Consider the following 23,243-nt stretch of genomic DNA (forward strand, 5'->3'; position numbering starts at 1 on the left):
TGCATCCATGTATAAAAAATCCTGCATATAACATTATTTTAAGCAATAAATAGTTAAGCATAAATATTTAATTCTAACATTGTAAAGTATGTTCGAGTTTGAGTATGTTTAATTCATTTTTGAATCTTAATTAATGCTAAAATTCTAACTTTCAATCACACCATGACAGCTTAACAGTTAAATTTGTAAACCCATAAAGGTGGTTTTCAGAGTCAACAGTGCAAAAGAAACATGTAGCTGTCCAACTATTATTGGATCAGAGTGTGTATCTGTTCGTCCAATGCACCAATGCTTTGAAGAGGCTTTATTATATATGTTGTAAATGACTGGGTTCTAAATGAATTACTGTTCTCTCAAAACGTATTACAAATACACCTGAAATCTGTGAGAAATTAAGGTCTTGTACAATTATTAAGTAAGCAATAGAGTAATAGATTAAGAAGGAGTAACCTGAGGAAATATTCAAGACTCTACACGTTCTACACGTGTTATTTTTACTCATACCTAAAAACTCATTGTCATGACATGATTTGCCAAATACTTCTCTGAAGGGGTTCAGAATCTTCAGAATACCTCATCAGTCAATACGAGGCACAACATAGCTGTGCAATTCATTCTAATGCATAGTTAGAGTCAATGTAGAGAATTTTAGAGGAAGACAGAAAGGTCTTTCCATTATTTGCATCTCTCTCAGTGTAGTCTCCCAGGATTGAGCAGGTGACACAACTGACAAGACTGGAACTCACTTCATCCTGTATACGCTGAAGGTCACCGTAATTTATACTCTTCTAGCTTTGTCCATCCATCTTCCCTTCTCAACAAGACTTTGAAGTTAACAACCAAAATGGACCAAGGCAGCTATGCAAAGAACATATTTTTGACAGCTTTAGCACTGCTGTACACATGCATATGGGAACATCTACACACCTGTATATGTGTGTATATGCAGTATCCTTACATACAGCATAAACATTTACTACAAACCACAACAGAGGATAAAAACTATTAAAAAATGATTACTAATCTTCATGTGATAAAACTGAACTTTTCCAGAGCTTCGTCAAGTGCTTTCTCGAGGACACACAATCTCATCTTTTCACTCAGCCAAGCACTTCCCACTCCCAGGAGGAGCTTTCTGCTTTAGCAATCATCCTCATCAGTGTGTGGAAAATATTCCAGACTCGCTCGCTAAACTATTTCTCCGAAGAGCCGCTGCATTATGTTTCTCTTGTTTATTTGTTTCTGATTTCACGTGGTTTCATGTGTGTAAATCTTTTTAAAGGCTTTTTTTCTGTTTGCTTTGAGAATTTTTATCTCTGCGATGCTCTTCTATGGTCCCAGCCAAGTTCTGCTCGTATATCACAAATATGTAGTTCAAGGTAACAAGGTGAAGAACTTTTGCCCCCGTGACATCCACTGAGAAAATGAAGCAATTGATTTACCAGATTTAATTTTACAAAATGTTGCAACTTATTAATTGGAATCTTAACAGTGGTATTTGTTACTATTCAACATAGATAATAGATAATAAAAATGTTTGTGGAAATAAATTTATTTATTTATTTTTTGTTTCTAAATGTTCCAATTTTTCTATCAAATTTGGAATGCCAATTACCTTATCCCTGGTAATATGAACTCTACCTATCACCAGTAATGCCCTCAACACTAAGAGAGGCACATGCCTCCTCTGATTCATGAAGTTACTCACCGCCTCGTTTCAAAATGGTGCTGATACAGCATCACTAGATAGCCAGATAAGACCAGCGTTCTTATCTGTTCCCGAGTTCTGATACATCAGCTAACACACACCTGTGCTGACCAACATTACACTATGAGATCTGAGGAGGAAACACCATAAACCCTGGAAGAGTAAGACACTTTGTGTCCTAATGTCATAAGATATGATCTGAGATTTGAACAGACAATCCTCTAATCATAGTGACAGCGCCCTAGTCCAGCACCTCGGAATTGCTTTTTAATAGTATTCATGAAATGATTTAATAAGATTTTTTTTTTCACTAAGAACAGATATGATACACATATAATGGTACAAACAACAATTTGTCTTTTTTTTCTTTGTATTTAAAGTATTTCATCCTTATGAGCTTGTTTGACATCCATTTCAATAATTATGGGCGATCGATATGAAGGTAGAAAATTGGAAACAAACAAAAACAAATGTGTGAAACATTACCTTTCACTGCAATTAAGAGGGAAAACAGCAGCCCCAAGACCATTAATAGTATCCCTGGTACACTAAACTCTGGTTGGCTCTAGGCAGTCTGGTAAGTATTGTTCTCCTGGCATCTGCCAAACTCCTAAGTTCTCCTGGCATCCCAGAATCCCTGATACTGACTCCTGATTCATTTGTGAAATTGTGAAAGTGAGTGCAGGGTTCAGTGAGCGAGAGACATTCTTTTCACACATGGATCGGGCTGCTTGAACTCCATTGAAATAACTTTTGTAACGATTCAGAAGCTTTTGGAAACGATGCCACAGTGAATGCATGCCATAGTCAAAGCTAAAAGTGGTATTTATAGTGTGTGACCTTTATTTGACCAGGTAGTGTATAAAGCAACTGTCAAATATACTGCCCATATACAGTTTTTTAATTGTGATTTTTATAACAGTGTCTGGAACCCATGAAAACATTAAGGTGTCCGTACAAAAATATGAAGGAATTGCATCATGTAACCATAAGCTGTTTCTAAATTGTATTTGTTATATAGTACACTAATTTGGGATTCTGCCATTTTGTACTGGTGTTTGAAAACAAAGTTTTTAACTGTACCAATCTTACAATGCACTGTGATATATAGTGTACAGAACCAGACATGGAATACCCGTAATTATGAATTAATAATAAATAATCAAATCTTGGGTTAAAGAGTGCATTGCAGACTTTCCAAGAAACACTAGATTGTTCAGATTGTTGCATAACACTGCCCTTATCACACACATAATAACAATATTTTATACACCACTACAAAATAGTGTAACCCAAAAGTAGTGCCCTACAAATATGTAGGCCGCACATTGGGACGATTGAAAATTGGAAATTGACATGTTTAGCCCTTTAAAGCAGCTGATTATACAGTACTAATTAGTAGAATGCTAACCTGTAATGGTTAAATACAGTTATGTAAACTGTCTATTTTACAAACAATTAAGTCTGTGTGTTCTAGTTAGAGCACAAGTACCAAACCATCCCTTGTAATTAACGGTGTCACCGGTATTCACATGCATTACTCTGGTAGAAGTATAGATACTAGGGTTTAAAAATAATTCTGTAGAAGTTAAAGTATCAACTCAAGCTTTTTACTCTTGTAAAAGTTTAAAAGTACTGGTTTCAAAACTATTTAAAAATAATTTACGGGGGAAAATGCCATTAAGGACAAAAGCTGAGGATGTGCCACAGGAGCCTATAGTATAGTACCCCCAAATTTTTTAAAGCCATAATGGCTGTAATGTTACATTAAAATGTTAACGTTGAAACTTTGGGGATGCACTAGGCTGCCTGTTTCAGCCACATAAAGGCCCATTTCAATGAATGAATTTGGTACAATATAAATATATTAAAGAATCATACTAGGCTACACAAGTCTGCTAGATTCTTGCTGGAGTCTGGGCGTGATGTGTGCAGGTGAGGTGGATTGTGAATAGACCAATAGGATGTCGAAATGGTATGTGTTTATACTTCTTAACCAACCACAATCATAATCACTCATAATCACATTTATCTGGAGATTTATCTGGTTCGTTTTTTACAGAATGAAAACAAACTAAAACAAGGTTTTTTTAAAAATGTAAAAAAGTAGAAATTACAGATAATTGTTAAAAAAGTAAGGATTAGAAGTGAAAAGTTGTACTTCATTACTTGACACCTCTGCTTGTAATTTGAGTATACATATTTATGTGTGCTAATATCTAACCCTTATTTCCAGTATGAAAGAGGAAATTGTTTTTTTTTTCAATCAATGAAAACAAAACATAATACACATCAAATAAAATTTCATATAAAAATGATAAACATATTCTCTTGAGTGTACACAATGCATACATATTGTTGGGGGGTATACATAAATATAATGATTTAACAGTTGTAATAGTTGTACTGTTTTACAGAGGGCTGTTACAGAGGGGAGTTTAATATAATATTTTAACTCTTTTTAAAAGACCACAAAAATCCTGATGTATAACTACAGCATTGTGAACCAAATCACAGCCCAGCTGTTTGACTTCCTGGTCATCAGAGGTGGAGCGGAAGAGAAGAGAACATCACTGCAATATACACATACACATCCTCACAGCCCTGCTGCCGAGAGGCTCTTCTCTTCTCTTCCACTGACACACACACAGACCACTTCCAGGATCCTTAGATCCTCAGTGGTGTGAGTCGTGGCTGCAGTACAGAAGAGCACTGCACCCCACAGGACCAGCACAGCCCAGGTAGAAGAGGATCTGTGTCTGTTGAGGTGTGTGGAGGCCTGTGTGTCTCTGTGTAGAAGACAGCAGTGCCTGTGTCACTGTCTCATCACTGCATGATGTTCTCCTGATATTTTAGTGTAGCTAAGCTAGCTAGCTACTTGTCTCGGTTACGCTATTAACTAACAACCCGCTAGCTAAATAACTGTCTATCTAACGTAACTTATCCAGTTTAGCTAACTGGTTTAGCTAGTCTAAACCAGACAGTCTGACCGGCTCAGCTAGCCACACAGCTAACCAGCTAGCAGAATCATTTAGCTAGCGTTAGCTAGGCTAAGCTAAACTAAGCTAGTTAGCTAGGAGGCTTCGGAAGCTAATATTAACAACAGTAGCAGCTTCGTGCTGCTAGATAATATTTATTTCTGATAATTTAGATGGAAATGTCCTGTGTAAATATGACGTGGTGCTGTCATGTCTTAGTTTTTTTTTTTTACATTTGTCTTGTAAAAGTCGGCGTTTCTGCTTAGGTTTAGCTCATTAGCTAGATTAGCTAACGTTAGTTAACTGGCACCTAACAGTTACATTGTGTGATAATAGCTTAGCTATCGTAGCTCAGTGTTTCTCAACCCTGGTTCATAAGGCCTAGTCTAGTAAGTTCCTTTCTTTAATCCACATTCTTTAACTCAATAATGAAATGTTAAGAAGCTAATGATCTGTATCAGGTGTTTTGGTAGCAGGGAAAACAGTAACTGTTAGCTAAACAGTGCAGGACAGTGAACCTCCAGGACCAGGCTCGAGAAGAAATACTGAGAGAGCTTAACTACCTAACCCTAGCTAACCTAATGTTAATGTAACGTTAACTGAAATCTCTGTGTTTTATTCTCTGACAGATGTATTTATGCAGAAAGCTGCGTTTAAAACAGGTTATTTAGCTGACCGGTTGAATCATCATCATCATCTTAGTTGTCGTTTCCCTATTCAGTCATATGACTCAGTGGCTGATTAGATTAGCAGTTCTAGAAATGTAAAGGGGGTCATGGCACACATTCTCAGCTCTCAGCTCCATTCTCTCTTGTGGGGATGCTTCTGGTTCTGACTAGTTCATGCAGATGTGTTTATCAGGCAGATATTTACTTGCTTCACTTGCTTGATGCTATCCCCTGTCTGATAAAAACAGACAAACAAAAATAAACCCTCTTTGGAGTTTAGTACTGATTTGGTTTTGTGATTGATGAGATGACTGTGGCCCAAAAAGGGGTGGGCAATAAGGCCCTAAAATAATATCACAATATTTCATGGTATTTTTGCGATAATACTTTTGTTGATATGACAAGATTGACAAAAAATATTTCAAGGATTAAAGTAAAATAAATGATACTGGACAGATATAATCTGTCGGGAGATATAATAGTAAATGAGAAGAGTGTGAATTTTTCTTTTGCTAAAAACAGCAAAGAAAGTAGTCCCCTGATGTGATAAATAGGGGTGGGTGATGGCTCGATATTTCAGGGTATAGTATCGTTCACAATATTTAAAAATGTTGGCGATATTATTGCATACGATATGATGTGGCACACAACTACTGCCCAAGCCAAGTCTTTGTGTTACTGGTTATGTGGATATGTCTAAAGGAGTAACAATTTATAGGCATATAGAATTCACTGCTATTCTATATTATGTATCATAAAAATATTCACCTTACATTGTACCTAAGCAGTCTAGTACTGTATTGTGTGCCATTTTCGTAAAGAAAAGAGACAAAAAAGAATGTTATGATTTATATTACAAGTTAAATGTTATAATTGATGTTTCATGTCATTTATAATTGCACATTTACAGCCTAAACCGTTTACAGATGATGCAACTATGGCCTGGATATATGTACACTATATGTCCAAATGTTTGTGGACACACACACACACACACACACACACACACACACACACACACACACACACACACACACACACACACACACACACACAAGTTGTCTCTGTCATGCAAAATGTATTGCCAATAAAATAAAAATCTCTACAGCAGACAAACATGAATGGCATAATGGCACCATATCTAATACCATGAGTGGGCTAGAAGGAAACATAGCCTCCAGAATAAAGCAGTGGTTCTTTTTTTTGTTTTTTGAAAAACCCTGAGGGAGGCACAAAATTAATGAACAGGTGTCCCATTACTTTTGTCCATATAGTGTCAATTGATGAACCCCTACTGGTGTCACCATTTCAGTGTTATTTGCAAATGCAGTGCTTTCAGTGTTGGGTGAACTGATTACTGTGTGCAGTGCGGGGGTCAGCAGAGTTTATCTGATTGCCCTTTAGAAGGTTCTGCATCGTCTGTTTGTCTGTCCCACTTACATTTTATGTCCAATCCACATGACCAATTCATGTTTTGTACATCAGTTTACTATTTTATGCCAATAATGTTTTTTTCTCCGTTCATTCTATTGGAAAATTATAATGGCACCCTTGTTTGACAGATCTGGCAACTGAAATGAATTTTACATACGTTTATGGTCATTGTGGATTCTTGCCTGCTGCTTTCTTTTTATCTGTCTCTCTCATATTTCCCGTTATCTTTATCCCAACCGTCTTTCCCCCTTTTTCTGTTTCCTTTTTCCTCTCTCTCTTTTTTTTTTTTTGCTAGAGCTGCTTATCCCTAACCCCTCTTCTCCTCCTCTGCTGATTTGTGGATCGTTCCGCCGTGCTTGTGGCCAGGAGAAAACCTGTTTTCCGACTACTTTTCCAGCACATCAAGCAGAAAGCAGTCTCAGAGAGAGGACAGTGACTCAATGGTATCAGACCCCTATCCTAAATTTGGATTGTGTCTGTGGTTGTGTGGGAAAGAGAGAGAGAGAGTGAGAAAAGTGAAAGAACTTCTCTATGGCTTAAACTGCATAAAAAATGTGAAGAATTAAAAATTAACTAAATAAATATACCTCCCAACCAGTAAATATGTCCATCATTGTTTCAAGTATTTTTTTCAGAAATAATTATGATTAAGCTGTTTCATAGAGCCAGGCTAAATATGAGAAATTATATTTAAAAAAACATTGCATCAATGAGTAGGTCATGAATTTGAACTAACTTTAAAATCTTGGTATTGTTTCACAAACTTGTAATAGGTAAGAAATTATGTCTCTGCCATTTTCACTCTGGGCTAAAGAGCTGCAGGTGCACAAGATGGGCAGTATGGTAATGATTTATTGCATCGTGATACTGAAAAGACTCGTTTGGTCTTGTAATATTATTTTACAGTCAGTCCACATGCTTCTTTGACACATGCTTCTTAGATACTAGTTATGTTTTTCTCGCATTTCATAAAGAATTTCAGTTACAAGTATGAGATGTCACATCAGAGTGTAAGATTTTTTTTTTTAAAAACTAGTCCCCGGCTCTTTACATATTTATTACAGGCCCCTTATGGCAGTTAAAGCTGCAAGATCGGAGGTTCTTACATGAAAGCCATCTGTGACAACAAAAGTATGGTGTGCATGCTGTATGTGTGTGAGAGAGGCTCTGTAATGGCAGCACAAAGTAAACTGATATCTGTGTAGAATTGCTTTCACATTGATCTTAAATAGCCATTGCATTGTGGTTTAACTGCTGTGTTTGATGTGCTTTAGCAGAAAACCGGTGCAAGTAGCTTTAGCACCTGTAGCTTAAGCTGTCAAATAAATGCTCAGTAGTTAAACCCAAGCAGCTTGAAGAGGTTTCCAGAAAAAAAGCCCACATGTCTGAAGTTTCTTTTGCTAATTTGAAGTCTTTGTGGCTAACATGAAGCCTTTTTGTTCAGACAGTGCTTATGCGTGTGCTGTGTACAGTCTGTAAGTGTTCTTCTCCTGTGCTGCTGCAGAGGGAGCCAGAGAGGGAGGAGCAGACCGACACCAGCATGCCTCCCAAATTCAAGCGGCACCTGAACGATGATGAGGTTACTGGCTCTGTGCGCAGTGAGAGGGTAAGTTCTGGATACAGAGATAACTAAATTCTATAAAGAGTAAAGAGTTTTCTGAAGAATTGTAATATAAGGTAACTGTTGTCACATCAAACCTCTCAGACCTTTTTATTCCTTTAGGTGTGAGAAAATGCTATCTTTTATTATTGGAAGCCAAAGTTTTGTATGTAAATGTAAGTGATGCGCAGACAGTTAACCTAGTCAGACCATCAAATCAAAAATAGATCAACAAATATAATACTATGATCAAAACAATTAAAAAGACATGTTTCAATATCATAAACCTTTTAAAAAAAACAAATATGCAAAACAGGTAACACGAGGAGAAGAGTGTTACTACAGTTATCTGTAAAAAATTCTATGTCTGGTGAACTGTAGATAAAATGGCACTAAAGCTAAAGTAACTAGGGTTTAATGTCTATTCCCATTGGTCAGACTGCCTAAACTACTCTAAATAACAAATCAGACAAATGCTCTAAATAACTGATCAGACCTGAATTACCAGAAAGATCAAAGTGCATAAACAGCCATAAACTACTGGGACAGACTGCTTAATGAGGTCTAAATGAATGATTATACTAAAACTTTCCCCAGTGGCTAATCAAGAAACTTGATCAGGCTGTATAAATGGCTCTAAGTGACTGATCAGACTGCAGAAGTGGTTCTAGATGACTAATCAGACTAAATGAATTGCTCAAACATTGATCAGACTGAATAAACTGCACTAAATGACTAATCAGACTCAATTAACAGGCTAATCAGACTAAATGAATGAGATGCTCTAAATAACTGATCAGACAAATTAGTTGTAGTAAAATCCTGATCAGACTGTTTAAACTGCTCTAAAAGATTGTTTAGAGTGAATAAACAGCTCTAAATGACCGATCAGACAGAGTAAACAAGATTCTGTTTGTCGTTAAAGCACTTCATCAGTGTTTTCTGGCTCTCTATTTCCTGTGGGTGTTGTGGGAGGAAGAATGATGTTATAGAGATTAATGGTTCTCATCACGCTCATCATTTCAGCCTGTGTTTCTCTGTGATAGATCCAGAGGGGAAAGCACAGAGCCTCTGTTACGTAACAGGTGGTCACACATGGACACTTGTCCTCCTCCCACTAGTGCATAATGACTACCAGTCCACTCTTGAATCCTGTTTTTTTTTTGTTTGTTTGTACTTTCTTTTGTATGTGTCAGAATCTTCATGTTTGAATTATCCAACCTCTTTATTTTAAATAAAACTAAAACTTCCTGTAGCCACATTAAATGTTTTAGCATTTCTTTTTTTTACTGAGGAAATGGATCACAAGAAACCTCATTTACAGGAACATAGCAGTATTAATCATCTTCGGATTGGTAAATCTGATTGGTGGACCATCTTTTCAATGATTTGTGATCTCAACAAAACAAAATTAAAGAAGCAGATTTTGGATAGAAAGTATGTCCTGGCTGATTAACTGCATTCATGGTATCAGTAAAATTGTGTAAACTTGATTTTTCACCAAACCAAATCTGCATGTAACATCGGAACTCCCTACAGTTTAATGGGCATCAAGAGAGATGGAGTCGGAGATAAACAGATGGAAATAAGAAGAAAACAGTCCAAACTGGACGAGGTCATGATTCAATAAAGATAGTAGCAGCAGCTTTGGTAGAGTAGAGTGTTTATACACTACAGGGCCAAATATATGTGGACTTGAATATTACATTTATATGTGCTTGTTGAAAATCTAATTTATAATGCTTATAGTTTATACCAAATGTTTTGTTGCTTGAGTTAAGGGCTCTCTGCAATAGAGCAATTGCCATTTTAAAGTTTTCTTTGTTACTTTTAGTTGTTACTTTTTACTTTGAAATCCTGTAAATTAATAAATCAAAAAAAAAAAAAGTAATTTCTTTACCCAAAGTTGACATACCAGCTTGTTTACACTAATGATTTCTTTCAGTAAAAAAATATACACACAATACACATATGTGCAGTACGAAAATCAGCAAAATGAAAGGGGTCTTGTTCATTTAATATACAATAAGGTAAAACTTATTTTAAGTTTTACCAAATCAAAACTTTTATGTTAATTACTTTATAATTGCAGAGACTTCTAATTAAAGGCTGTTTAAAAGGTACTTTGTTGAAAGTTACTGAACTTTTTATGGGACCCATTTTGCAGCTAGTGCATGTCTATGGAGATTGTATGGCTGTATTTTAATTTTATTTACCTGTTGGTAATGATAAACATTTGATATGATATGACCTTAAATCAATGATTAATTGAACATTTTTCTCAATAAAAAAATAAATAAATTATTATTTTGATGAATGAAATTTTTCATTGGTATCACTTGATCAAGGTACTCTGCTAACTCTAGTTCTCCTCCACATTGCCTCCATATTGCAGATTGGATGGGGTGGAGTCATGTGACTGCACAACCGGTAGTGTGGTACTAAGAGGACAGTACATAAAGACACACAGTGGGGAACAGTATGATCAGAATAAAAAAAAAAACATGGGCAAGATTGTCATGTCAGTTTTGAATAAAAATTAATAAATAATAAATTAATATTAAAAATTATTTGTTGTGCAATTGCGTTGAGAAATTGCATTGCAGAATGTGCAGTGTCGCTTGGAGCAAATTAAAACATACTTAAAACTTGCATGATACTGACAAAAAAAAATAATTTTTATTTTACTCCAGTATTTAACACACAGAATGCATTATTAATATCACAAGTTGGGTCAGTGACTTGTAGTAAAATCTGGTATATATATAAAAAAAAAAGGAAATTCTGTATTTCTTAATATCGCAATATATCACAGAAGAACAAAATAGCTGTCATATTTTTCGAGTCTGGAAATTTTTTCAGCGCTAGTTGGTTGTATATAAAGATACATGAAAGACACTGTAAATGTTGGCCGTTGCAAGAAATCTTTTAGAAATTAAAATAACAATAGGTCAATATTCACAAAGAAAGTGAAGTTATCACTGAAACATCATTAGCTGTGCTGTTTGTTTTGTTTGTAATTCTGTCTATACACATTAGCCTGATGTTTGTAATTAACTTAAATCATGTAATTTGACCAAATTTCAAAGAGTGTTTTATAGGAACATCTTGTTTAAGCAGAAAGAACATGGTGCGGTTCTCATTACTGTATTTTAGTAAAAAGGGACTACATGCTTAAAACCAGCTGTGAAATCATTTTTGACAGGATAGAGTTTGGGAATATAATAAAAAGTCTTCTTTAGTTCGCCACACATCAGTCCAGACAGCTCTGAAGAATGTCTAAACTAACCTTTGGCTAATATGGTCTTCAGGTGGTAGTTGCATAATCACTGTTGAGTTTTACACCATTCCACAAAGGGAAGAATTTTTATATTTCTGAGTAAAGCTCATGACACTGGGGAATACACTGGACAAAACTTTTGTATCTGGGTGTAGTTATGAGTTATGTAAGATCATCAGGATGTTGAAACACCCGAAACTGCTCCTAATCACATGTGCTAATCAATCCCCTACAGCATGTACATACTTCATCACGGTAGCACAACGTAGACATTGTTAAAAAAAGATAATGTCAAATGTGAACCAGATGTTTCCCTCCATTGATGTCTCTGAAGGAAAATGGGAGTTTTCTAAAGAATCCTCATTTGGATCTCTCAAAATACAAACAGATCCTCATCAAACAAATAGCTCGTTCAAGCAGCGTCTGCACGTGAGTTTCAGAAGAGCAGCCTGCATGGCTCATGTTCTTCTGCACGTGCAGGCTATGGAGCTTTTGATCGAATCTGCCATTGAAGGTGTTCGAAACAGGCGAAAGCCATTAACCTGCACTGAGGGCCTTTTAATGAGGCTGTGAAAGTGGAAGCACTCTTACTTCCAACACCTGGACTCCTGTCAGATTGCAAACAGAAGGTCCAAAACACTCACAACTGGTTCAGGTCGGTCTAACCCCAGATCTTCTCTTTCTACAGAGGAATCTGCTGGAGGAAGACTCTGATGAAGAAGAAGACTTCTTTCTGTAAGTTTGCTGAAGTTTAGTTCCGTTCAATCAAACTCATTTCAATGATTGATTTAAAGCTGATTTAAGGCTTTATAAAGAACCATGCTTATAAATATAAATAAGCTCTTAAAGTTTTGAGGAATCCACCCTTGATGTTACGTATACTTGTCAGTTTAAAGGTTCTTTTTACTGTCATACATCTCTTATACAAACATTTTTTTTATTGGAACAAAAAGTAGTTACTGCGCATCTTGTGACATCTCTCAAAGGGGACCACTTTATATTTAGTGAAGCATATTCCTAAAGTACACAGATCAGTTTAATTCTGTGTTAATCTTTTCCCAATCTTCAATGTATTGTGAATTTAATCACTGGTGCTACCACAGCCATTTGTAACTTTAAACATTTGCTGCTTTTTTGTGAGTCAGAGGGAGGGCCTTCTAGCATTCCCCCTCCCATTACTTCATTACTCATTTCTATGACTTAAAAATAACCCCTGTTTGCACTGTATTCAATATAATTACTGAAAGTTATTGGATGTAAAAGGCATTGGAAGAAGTTGTTCTTTCAATATTGATTTTTTATGAGTTTTGTGTGTTCTCAACACCTCTAACAATGAAACAGTTGTTTTAGTGCATTATTGCTGCATTTTTCGTTTTCAGCATTTATTCAGTTTAACATTATTTTTGTTTGCTTGCAGACGAGGACCAACTGGACCCAGATTTGGTCAGCCGAATGACAAAATTAGACAGTAGGTTATATTATTGATGTTCTTTGTGATGTGTCATGTCTGCTTTTTGGATAAGTGAGTGCACAAATGGAATTAGTAAAAATATATGACAGATGGTACAAGACCCACTTCAGGACTAGAAACTTTGGAGTCCTCCCTGTTCAGTGTGACCTATGCATGCTCCTTGACAGTGATAATGTCAGTATATACAGCTCTGAAACAAAATAAAAGACTACTTAATTATGACGAGTTTCTTTGATTTTACCAAAAACTTCTGCAATATAATCAAGGGGAAGATGAATAGTCACAAGCCATCAAACCAAACTGAACTGCTTGAATTTTTGCACTAAGAGTGGCATAAAGTTATCCAAAAGCAGTGTGTAAGACTTGTGGAGAAAAATATGCCAAGATGCATGAAAATAGTAATTAAAAACCAGGGTTATTCCACCAAATATTGATTGATTTGTAAGAAAATCAATTTGGAAGAAATGTTGTCTGTAGTTTATAGAATAAAACAACAATGTTAATTTTACTCAAACATAAACCTTTAAATAGCAAAATCAGAGAAACTGATTCAGAAACTGAAGTGTTCTCTTAATTTTTCCAGAGCTCTATGTCCTTACAAAAAGTCCTCTAAAACACACCCTGCACACTATCTTTTAGTGATGGAGATGTACTGTGGACAGATGTACACAGTGTGAACTGCATGTGAGCATTTGCACACTGACGGCGGGACACAAGGAAGGCCATGTTTTAATTGGATGTCCATGATGCTGGTAAATATTTGAAAGCCAATAAATTAATAACACAGAACTTTGCTGCAGCTTTTTGGTTTAACTCTGCATTGAGTAGTTTGGCATTTAGCATGTGACGTGTGGTATACACTGTGTTTTGGGTTTGAACTGTGTGAAATTCCTGTAATCCTCTCTATAAACCTGTAGCAGTGGATTGGGTTAGCCCGGGCAGCCGTGCCACAGGCTGGTTTTGTGTAACCCAGCATAAGGCTTTCATTCCATCTGTTCAAAAGTCAAACGCTGAGAAAAATATTTAATATTAATAGGGGAACATAAAGTTGCTCACAGCTGAAATCTACCAAGATCAAAGCAGTTCCACAGTGGCCCTCTGCTCTGGCCACCCAGTGTACTGGTTCTGTTTTTTTGCAAGGCTAATGGAGCGCATAGTACCGCAGTGTCCCTGCCAGGTGTGGGTGAGGTAGTGGGTGTGTTGGGCGTATTCAGTAGCCAGTGGGCTAAGAGTCCTGTACAGATGTGGGAGACAAACATGGTATTAGTTCATTTACAGGTCAGCAAAGTCTGAAGCCAGCAACCACAGTGGCATTAATACCCCGAAGGTGTGTCTGTGTTCCTGTACCGGCTGTATGCACAAGTTGTTTTGTATGACATGTAGCGGAACAAATATTCTGTTCTTTTGAGTCTCACTGACGTCATTGAGGGAGTAATAGCAGACTAGCCAAATGTGATGGACACACCAAGACTTGAGTTGTACATATGGACAACATGACCAATATAATTCTGACATCAATATGAACAGTTCATGTAAAATGCCCTGTAATAAATGTCTGTCAGTATTCCATACTGTAAATGTATTGTATACATTTTGGAAATTTCACTTTACTGTTATACCATTGTCATTTAAATTTTTTCTTTTGTGTTGATGTGTATATATATTGATATTGTTGTTTTTTAACAAGAAGCTATACAAAAAGACTTGCAGTTTCTCCTTTCATCACTTTTATTGATTCTTGCTGTCTCCTGTTTGTCAGGGTGCAGTCTCAGGTTGATGAAGTCATTGATGTGATGCAGGAGAACATTTCGAAAGTAATTGAGCGTGGAGAGCGTCTAGATGACCTGCAGGACAAATCTGGTGAGAAAATTGAATATGAAACACACTTTCATCATTTTAAATATATATAAGTACAAAATAAGTGGGGAATAGTTTTAACATGTGAATTTATTTGCTTGAAATAAAAAGTTGAAAGTTGCCATGCTTTACGGAGACCAAAAAATAACCCCCCAAAAAATGTTGGTCTGGGCGAAATAAAAAATGATTGTTTTTCTCCTTTTCAGTGATTTCCTTGGCTTTTGAGCTTGGGAGTTGATCTATTTAATGTATATTATGAATGGCTCTCATTCAGACTAGCTAAATTAGCTAAACATTGTCATTGGTTAAATCCAATGAATGTGGATGACGTCTATGTGGGTTGTCATGTATATTATATTGATGTTTGAAACAGTCACTCATAGACAAGCCTGAGGCCTCGAACTCACATTCAACCCACAACTAAAAGGGCAGATCCTCTAAATTTGACACATTTCAGTCCTATTTTGAATGACTGTTGAATGTTAAATGATGTGAAATAGTTCGAATGATATCTTGATATAATTGAGGATGATCTGTTTCCTTCTTCCTTATGTTCTTTAACCTGGACATTTTCATGTGTTAAGTGTCCTGTCACATGCTGACACATGGTTGGTAATGACTACAGCTGTGTGAGCAGTAGAGCTTTCAGTGTAGTTCTCCATAGTGCTGTACACTGATCCCAGCTCAGTGTGCTGCTTCAAGACCAGAAACAACCTTCTGTGTGTATGAGCTTGTTCTCACCATCCTCATGAAAGCATTGCAGGAGTTTTCTAACAATAGCACAGGTCAGTAGTCAGGTAATTGAACCTACTTTTAGATCTGTATCTAGGCTACGTGAGACAGCTGTATATTCCTCTTGATGTGAACCAAGGTAGTGTCTTGTGAAAAACCTCTTTGGCTTGTTGAAGTTATTGAGCTTTGTCAGGTGTCCTAGTCAAAGGTGCTGTTGTATTAGAGGAAACAGGAGGCAAAGCATTAAGTGGTGTTGAGTATCTGAGCAGATCTTGTTGTAAAGGGCTGTTTTGAAAGAGTGGTGGGTGAGGCGGTGCCTCTGCGAGTTCTCAGCGTTGTGCTGAGCCCTGGTCACTGGTTGTGTAACTAGGTTCTGCCCTTCATTCATAGTAAGAACAACTCACAATACAGACATTGTGCAACATCTGGAATAGTCACTTGTGAGGTGCAATGTTTGCCACATGTTGACAGCAGAGCTTTTGTGTGCCCTGGAATGCGAATATTCACAGGAATTGGGCATTTCTGAGTATGCTGGTGTTTATGTGTATGTCTTTTGTGCTGTGAAAGGTGCTAACACTGTTATGAGTCAAGGTGTTGGGTAGGGGTGCAAGGAAATATTGAAATGTTGAAGTATTGCGATATGTTTTGCAATACTATATTGATTCTCAAAAACACTGTTTTGATTTTTAATAATTAGTTTACGTTTTTTGATTGACTTTGGTTCATTTAGAACCACATTTCTTGTTAAATATTTTTTCAGATCCCACTGTTACGAATTGAGGTGTTGGGTAGTAGGGATGGGCGATATGGCTCTAAAATAATATCACGATATTTCAGGGTATTTTTGCGATAATGATATACTTGGCGATAGAGGAAAACTAAAATAATTCATTAATTTCAGGAATATAGTATAATTGTATAACAGTATAATCATAATGTGGCCAGGTAAATAATATAGCATAAAATAATATAATGCAGCAAAAAATATTGCAGAATATTTAGTGCATGCATATAAACTACAAACTAAACAATTATACAATAAATACACCTAAAGCTTCACAGTAAATAATAGACTACTTTTAAGACAGAACAGCCCTATTATCACAATATGGATTTTTAATATCATGATATTTCTGTGTCACGATATATTGTATACGATATAATATTGCCCACCCCTATTGGGTAGGTGTCTAAGAAATTATTGATACATCAAAATATTGCGATATTATGTTTTACAATACTATATTGATTCTCAAAATCACAGTATTGATTTTTATTAAATAGTTTACATTTTTTTTTTCCACTTTGATTCATTTAGAACCAAATTTTTTGTCAAATATTTTTTTCAGATCCCACTGTTACGAATGTGGTGGTGTTTTTGTATACTATGCTAGTTTTTTTTGGAGGGGGGGGGGGGTTAAAATGTTGCTGCGTTATCATGTTGGGTAAACCTTTTGGATTTTTCTATTTCAATTTAAATAAAAAAAAAAAACACACACACTTCGATCTATGTTATAAAAAGCACAAAACAAATAATATTGCATGCATCACATCTCTTGGCCCCTATTGCACCGTACACCACTGCACCATGTGTTCTGTAACATCCTACCTTTGAAACATTAGATGCATCCTCTCACAATTGAAGTTTACTCTCATTATTGCAATTTGGCTTAGTTTCCTGAGCTAACAATGTTTGATGAGAGTTCCAGACAAAGAGGTAGAGCCAAGCCAGCAAGCTTGAGGTCTCTGCCATCCCAGCAGGCCTGGTGAATGTCAACAAGCTTCTCCGGGAGACAAACAGAGCCAGTAATAGAGTGATCTCAGTAGGGCTCTTATGTAACTACTACGCAGAGGGGCATGGTGGAGAAAAATGTCCACTCCCCATTCCTTCCACATAGATTCTTAAACTGTCTGATTGATGTTCCACAGCTCACCTAGCGTGGATGGGCAGATGTTTGTGTTGACAGATGAAGATGAAGTTTCACTCGAAGAGGAAAGAAGCAGCCAGTGTTTCCTTTTAGTCTGCCTGTGAAGTGTGTTCACTGCTACAGAATGGTTCAGTTCAGAGGGCTGCTTAAGTGGGATGGGTGTGACTTCATTCATTCTGAAGTGGAATTAGTCCAGCCACTTCAGAACCCTGTTATTTATTTAGATTTTTAATCATTTTGTGTGTATTGCATAATAATATTTTTCATTTGCATCATGTGAGTAGAAAAAGGCAAAGGAGCAAATTATTATTCACATTTCTTTCTATTTTTTTCTGTTGTGTGAATTCCAGAGAGCCTATCAGACAATGCATCTGCATTCAGCAGTCGGGCCAAGCAACTGCACAGGAGGATGTGGTGGAGAGACATGAAGGTGAGTTTTCCAGTGTCCCATCAGTACCCTGGATTGAGAACCATGTGCACTAAAGAGCATAACAAATGTATATAAACTGCTTGCATCAATGCACTTTACTGTAAAGAGCAAAACCTGCGTGACGTGTTTATTCTTATTAATTATTACATTTCCATACAGAAGGCAAATTAGCTATGCAACAGCTACACTTAATTGTATTTTTAACCTCGTTTTTGCCTAATTGATGTCTAATGGTGCAAGAATGTTAATTAGACATACACCTGTCTTAAACACTTGATTGATGGAGAAATAACTAAAGTTAAGGTCAAAATTATTTACCCCTCTAGAAACCTTTGACTATTCCCCTAAAATACATTAAATATTTATATAGTCAATTATTAATCCATGATATGGCCTCATTTTGGTCCACTTTGGAATATAATATAAATATTCAAGATTTCTTTATAAAAAAAATGGTAACAGCTGAGATGGTCAAAATTATTAGCCCCCCTTGTGATTTTGTGTTTTTTTTTAAAGCAAATTAACTGTGTTTGAAATCACACCTCCCTGGAAATGTAACTATACGTAGTGCGACGCAGACAGCTGCAGCTGCGATTGGAGTGATGTGAGGATAGAGTGCTATCTACCAACCCAGAGAGAATAGGGCCAGTTGTGCTCTCACAGGGCTTCGGTAGCCGATGGCAAACTACATGAACAGAATTCGAACCGGCGATCTCCTAATTATAATGGCAGTGCTGAGCTTGCTGGACCACTCCGAGCCACACGGAGAAGTATAAACACTGTCCGCTGTTCAGCACACTCTTTCTGGATACGCGTAGATTACAGCGTAGAAGTATAAATATACCTTTAGTGTAAATGCTATGCATTCCCTGTTTTATCATGCAGCTATGTGAGCAGAAATGTTTCTGTTGAGTAGCAGATACACAAGATTAATTGCTTGTTTAATTTTTCCCCGATATTTTGAGGCATATAACACCATGTGTGTAGTTGATTATGTGGTGATGTGTTCTTACACAGAAAAGTTTCATCTTTACACTAGAGATACTATATTATCCAGCAGCCTTTAATTATATATTTTTGTTATTGCATATACTCTATTTATTTGGTTACTTGTAATTTATTTGTGAGTATTTACAGATTCATTACACATACAAAAATCTTTACTTCCACACAGTAATGTAGGAAAAAAAAAAGAAATTAATATTACTGGCATTAAAGTGTGATCCAGTAAAGCTTGTTTATGAATTGGAATCTGGGGATTAGGGTGGAACAGTATCTCTATACCTCGTGGTTATGTTATAGTTCAGTTAAATTGAGTCTGATGTAGAATGTTTTTGGTATTTTATTTCACTCCATTGTTTCTTTTCTTTCCTCCACAGATGAAGATGATTGTGGCGCTAGTGGTAGTCATACTGCTGCTCATTATAATAAGTATGTATGATACACGAATACATATAAAAGTATGCCATGCATAAAGCCCATTTCAGCTGGAGTAGAATACCCTGCAGAGTTTAGTTCCAACACACCTAGCTCTAAGACTACATTCACATTACCACAGCTGCTGAAGCAACTCAAATCAGATTTTTTTTAAGGCTGTGCGGACATGTAAAATCAAAAGTCTTTTGAAACTAGATTTATTCTAGATTCTTATATGAGGTCTTTGTTCCAATTCATGGGCATGCATTTTAAATTTGGAAGATCAAATCAGATTTTAAATGTCGTTTTGCATGTATGTCATGCACTGACATTTATGAATGTAAACCAAAAAGATGGACAAATCTGGGAAAAAATTGAAAATGGGTAATGTGAATGTAGAAATATATTTAAAAGCTATAAATGACTAGAGAACAAACCAGATTCACAAAAGCTTTCCAAAGAAATAACAAATTATATATATTTTGTTATTTAGAGCATTTTTTTGCAGAAAATGGAAATGGCTGAAATAACAAAAAAGACGCAGAGATTTCAGACCTCAAACAATTAAAAGAAAACAAGTTCATATTCATAAAGTTTTAGGAGTTCAGAAATCAATATTTGGTGGAATAACCCTGGTTTTTTAAGTCACAGTTTTCATGCATCTTGGCATGTTCTCCTTCACCACTCTTTCATACTGCTTTTGGATAAAAATTCAAGCAGAGGAAGCTTGGTTTGATGGCTTGTGATCATCCATCTTCCTCTTAATTATGTTCCAGATGTTTTCAATTTGGTAAAATCAAAGAAACCCATCATTTTTAAGAGGTCTCTTATTTTTGTACATTGTATATAGAACCAAGTTTCTGCATGCTGAATAAAGGCTAATTTTAGATTAGCAAATGTTGGCTTCCCCTGCAAGTCTTACAGCTGCTGACAAGGGTGAGGTTGTGATAGATCTGGCAAAATATTTAGAATTAGAACAAATAGTTCTTCAGAAAAAAGGTAGAAGAGAATGTTTTGAATTCTGAGGTGGAGGAACAGCTGCAGGGTGGTCTGCCTCCAGTAGCTGGGATGGGCCGTAATTTAGCGGAACGTAATTCACACAATCTCTCTGTTTTTTGTCTTTGTCTAGTTCCTATAATACTAAAGTATCGCTAGTTTCAAGCGGGGAGGATGGAGGCTTGATCTGCTCTTCCTCCTCCTCCTCCTCCTTCTCCTCCTCCTCACTCATTCCTCCACACCAGAAGAGGGTGTCATGCATCAACTCGCTACAGCTTCAAGGGGACCATCATCTCACAGGGGCAGAGTAAAGAGTGTGCGTGCGTGCGTGTGGTGTGTGTGTGCTTGTGTATGTAATGTGGCCTCATTGTAAAACATGACAGAATCTAAAGCGATTAAGATTATGACAGCAAATTTGATAAGGAGATGAAGACTGTCAAAGAAAAGTCTTTTTCTAGTGCCCGCACACACACGCACACACATACACACACACCAGGCAACTTGTAGCCTCTTTGCCAAATGTTTTATTTTTAAATTAAGATCAGATCTACACTTAATAATCAAATTTTAGGTTATCTCATCTCTGTTTATGAATTTATTAGATAAAACCTTTGTACCCATACCAGCAGTATTAGTTTATGGTACTCTTTCTCACACATATATATATTTACCCCTGCAAGTCAATAGAACTCTTTGGATAAAGGAAATGACGATTTCACTCTGTACTGTTACTGTGATAGCTTCATTATTCAGCATAATCTCTTGCTTTTTTAAGAACAAAAACATGAATTTAGACTTAATCCAGGTTTGTTTGGAGGAGGGGGGGGGAGGTGATGCTTTTAATTGTCTGCTGCTATTACCGTTTTCTCTAAAAGGAATTTTTTTGGTTACTCGCAAGTGTACAAACTGTTAAAACGATCACTGTAAATTGTGGTGAGTTGTATTGTTTCGCTTTTTAATGGGTTTGCGCAGCCCTTCTTATAAAGGTTTACGTAAACGATCGACTTAACTATGTTCTTATAAAGTGCTGTAATTTCGCAAGCTCATTTTGGGGAGCTCAGTGCTTTTATGAGCTCACTTTAGGGGTGAGGCCTTTCAAAGTTGAATACTAGTCTAAAGGTTTTTATTGTTACGGCACTGAGGTGACAAAAGAGGAACTGGTAGCCTGTAAAAATATAGTTTCAGCTGGGTTATTGTTCGTCAGGTCTTTTATTATGTTCTCTGCTGGAAGTTGAAGCTGGTAAAAAGCAGACCGAACTGGCGTACACTGAATATTTCCAGGAACGTCCCACAGATATCATCTGTAGTGTTTTTTGGAGGTTACTAACTGACTGGATATGAATTTGCTCGTTTCCAGTACACGTGAGCTTAAAAGCTCAGATTCCAAAACTCAAGCATTAATGTGATCTGTTGAGCCAGCAAAGCTTTTGCATGTGTAAAATTGTGGTTTATTTAACTGCTGTCATTTTTATTGGGGGGAAAAAATACACATGACACTTTGTTAAGCAAGTAATCAACTTTGTATGGCCTATGTGAGAGATATTTCTGATGGTTTGATTGAGGGAGAATGGAAGAAAACGGACATTCTGTAAATTTGTATCAACTTGTATTGCTTTACTGACTTATTATTATTATTATTATTATTATTTTGTATTTAATTTATATGTAAATATTCATTCCTTTAAGAGGTGGGCGGTGGAGTCGCATTGGCAGACTGTGAACTACTTTTACGTTTTGAAATAAAGTGATTTTAAAGCGGGTCTGCCTGGATTTTTTGCAGAAACTGAAAATAACAGGAAAAAGGGCTGTAACAGAGACGCCTGCCACCCAAACCTAAACACACAAGCACAGATGTCTCCAATCCTTCACCTAATATTCTGTCACTTCTAGCTCTGTTATTCTTGCTGCAAGTTTCATTATTCAGTCTTTTATTGGCTACTTTTAAAGCCCCTTTGCCCTTCTCTAAGTCCCAGGTCTCTATTAAAAACAGCTTTGGTTTGAACTTTCGTCTCTTTGTCAATCCAGTCTTTAGTTCATTTCTGTTTAAACTGTTTCTGTACCCTGTCCCCTGTGTTTTATTCCTCCTTTTTGGCTTCTGTGTTTTATGCCCCTTCTCTCTGCTGTTCTCGTTGCCAGTGTGTGGTTTTGTGTGCTGCGTTCCTAGGTTCACAGCAGCCCTCAGAACCAAAGCCTGTAACACAAAGGCACATCAGATATTGGAGTTTTAAGCAATCCATTTATAGTGGGAGATTTTTCCAAATGTTGTAGTATTCAGTTTCACTTAAACACTGTCACCCATGATATTCTCTTTTATTTTCCACTTCTCTGCTGCTCGTCAAGCTTTAGTGTACTCCATCACTCTGACATATAATGGGCTTCTGCAGACTTCATCTGGACCTGCTTAAAAGGAGCAGATTGGTAGTGCAGAGATCAGCCCTATAGCTGGGACTTTGAATCCCAGTTGTGCCATGTATCATGCCATGAGCAGATAATGAATGTCCCCCTATATGCAATCCTTTAACACGGCTAGTGGGCAGTGAGGCTGTTCTGGTTTCCTGTAGCTTTAAAGACACACTTTAAAGACTATCCAGCATTATGTTAAAGAAATGAAGATCAAACATCTAAAAGGAAGGTTTCTTTTCGAGAACAATACAGCCAGTCAGTGCAAATTGGTTGGTTTATATCAGCTTAAATAAAACGCATCCTCCTACAATAACAAACCCAACAGCCACAATTACAGACATT

At 36.6% G+C, this 23,243-nt stretch overlaps 1 protein-coding gene across 5 annotated transcripts; it reads left to right on the top strand.

Moving 5' to 3' along the window:
- The first annotated feature begins 4,253 nt into the window (after positions 1-4,253).
- Positions 4,254-22,257, top strand: vamp4 (vesicle-associated membrane protein 4). 5 transcript variants are annotated; one of them, XM_007259461.3, is made up of 9 exons: positions 4,255-4,475; positions 7,084-7,231; positions 8,293-8,394; positions 12,357-12,403; positions 13,086-13,136; positions 14,899-14,999; positions 18,007-18,086; positions 19,466-19,517; positions 20,632-22,257. In XM_007259461.3, exons 2-9 carry the CDS (start codon positions 7,229-7,231, stop codon positions 20,655-20,657), a joined length of 462 nt encoding a protein of 153 aa, XP_007259523.1. In that variant the 5' UTR covers positions 4,255-4,475; positions 7,084-7,228; the 3' UTR covers positions 20,658-22,257. The 5 variants fall into 5 exon arrangements, with proteins under 5 accessions (XP_007259527.1, XP_007259523.1, XP_015463920.1 ...); XM_015608434.3 differs by having other exon boundaries at positions 7,155-7,231; XM_007259463.3 differs by having other exon boundaries at positions 4,255-4,449.
- Positions 22,258-23,243: the final 986 nt, after the last annotated feature.

The sequence above is a fragment of the Astyanax mexicanus genome, chromosome 1 (genome assembly GCF_023375975.1).
Source record: "Astyanax mexicanus isolate ESR-SI-001 chromosome 1, AstMex3_surface, whole genome shotgun sequence".
In the NCBI taxonomy this organism is placed as follows: Eukaryota; Metazoa; Chordata; class Actinopteri; order Characiformes; family Acestrorhamphidae; genus Astyanax; species Astyanax mexicanus.

Coding starts and splice junctions, on each gene's coding strand:
- vamp4 (XM_007259461.3), top strand. Junction 18,087..19,465: donor TGTGGTGGAGAGACATGAAG/GTGAGTTTTCCA, acceptor TTTCCTCCACAG/ATGAAGATGATTGTGGCGCT. Junction 19,518..20,631: donor ACTGCTGCTCATTATAATAA/GTATGTATGATA, acceptor GTCTTTGTCTAG/TTCCTATAATACTAAAGTAT.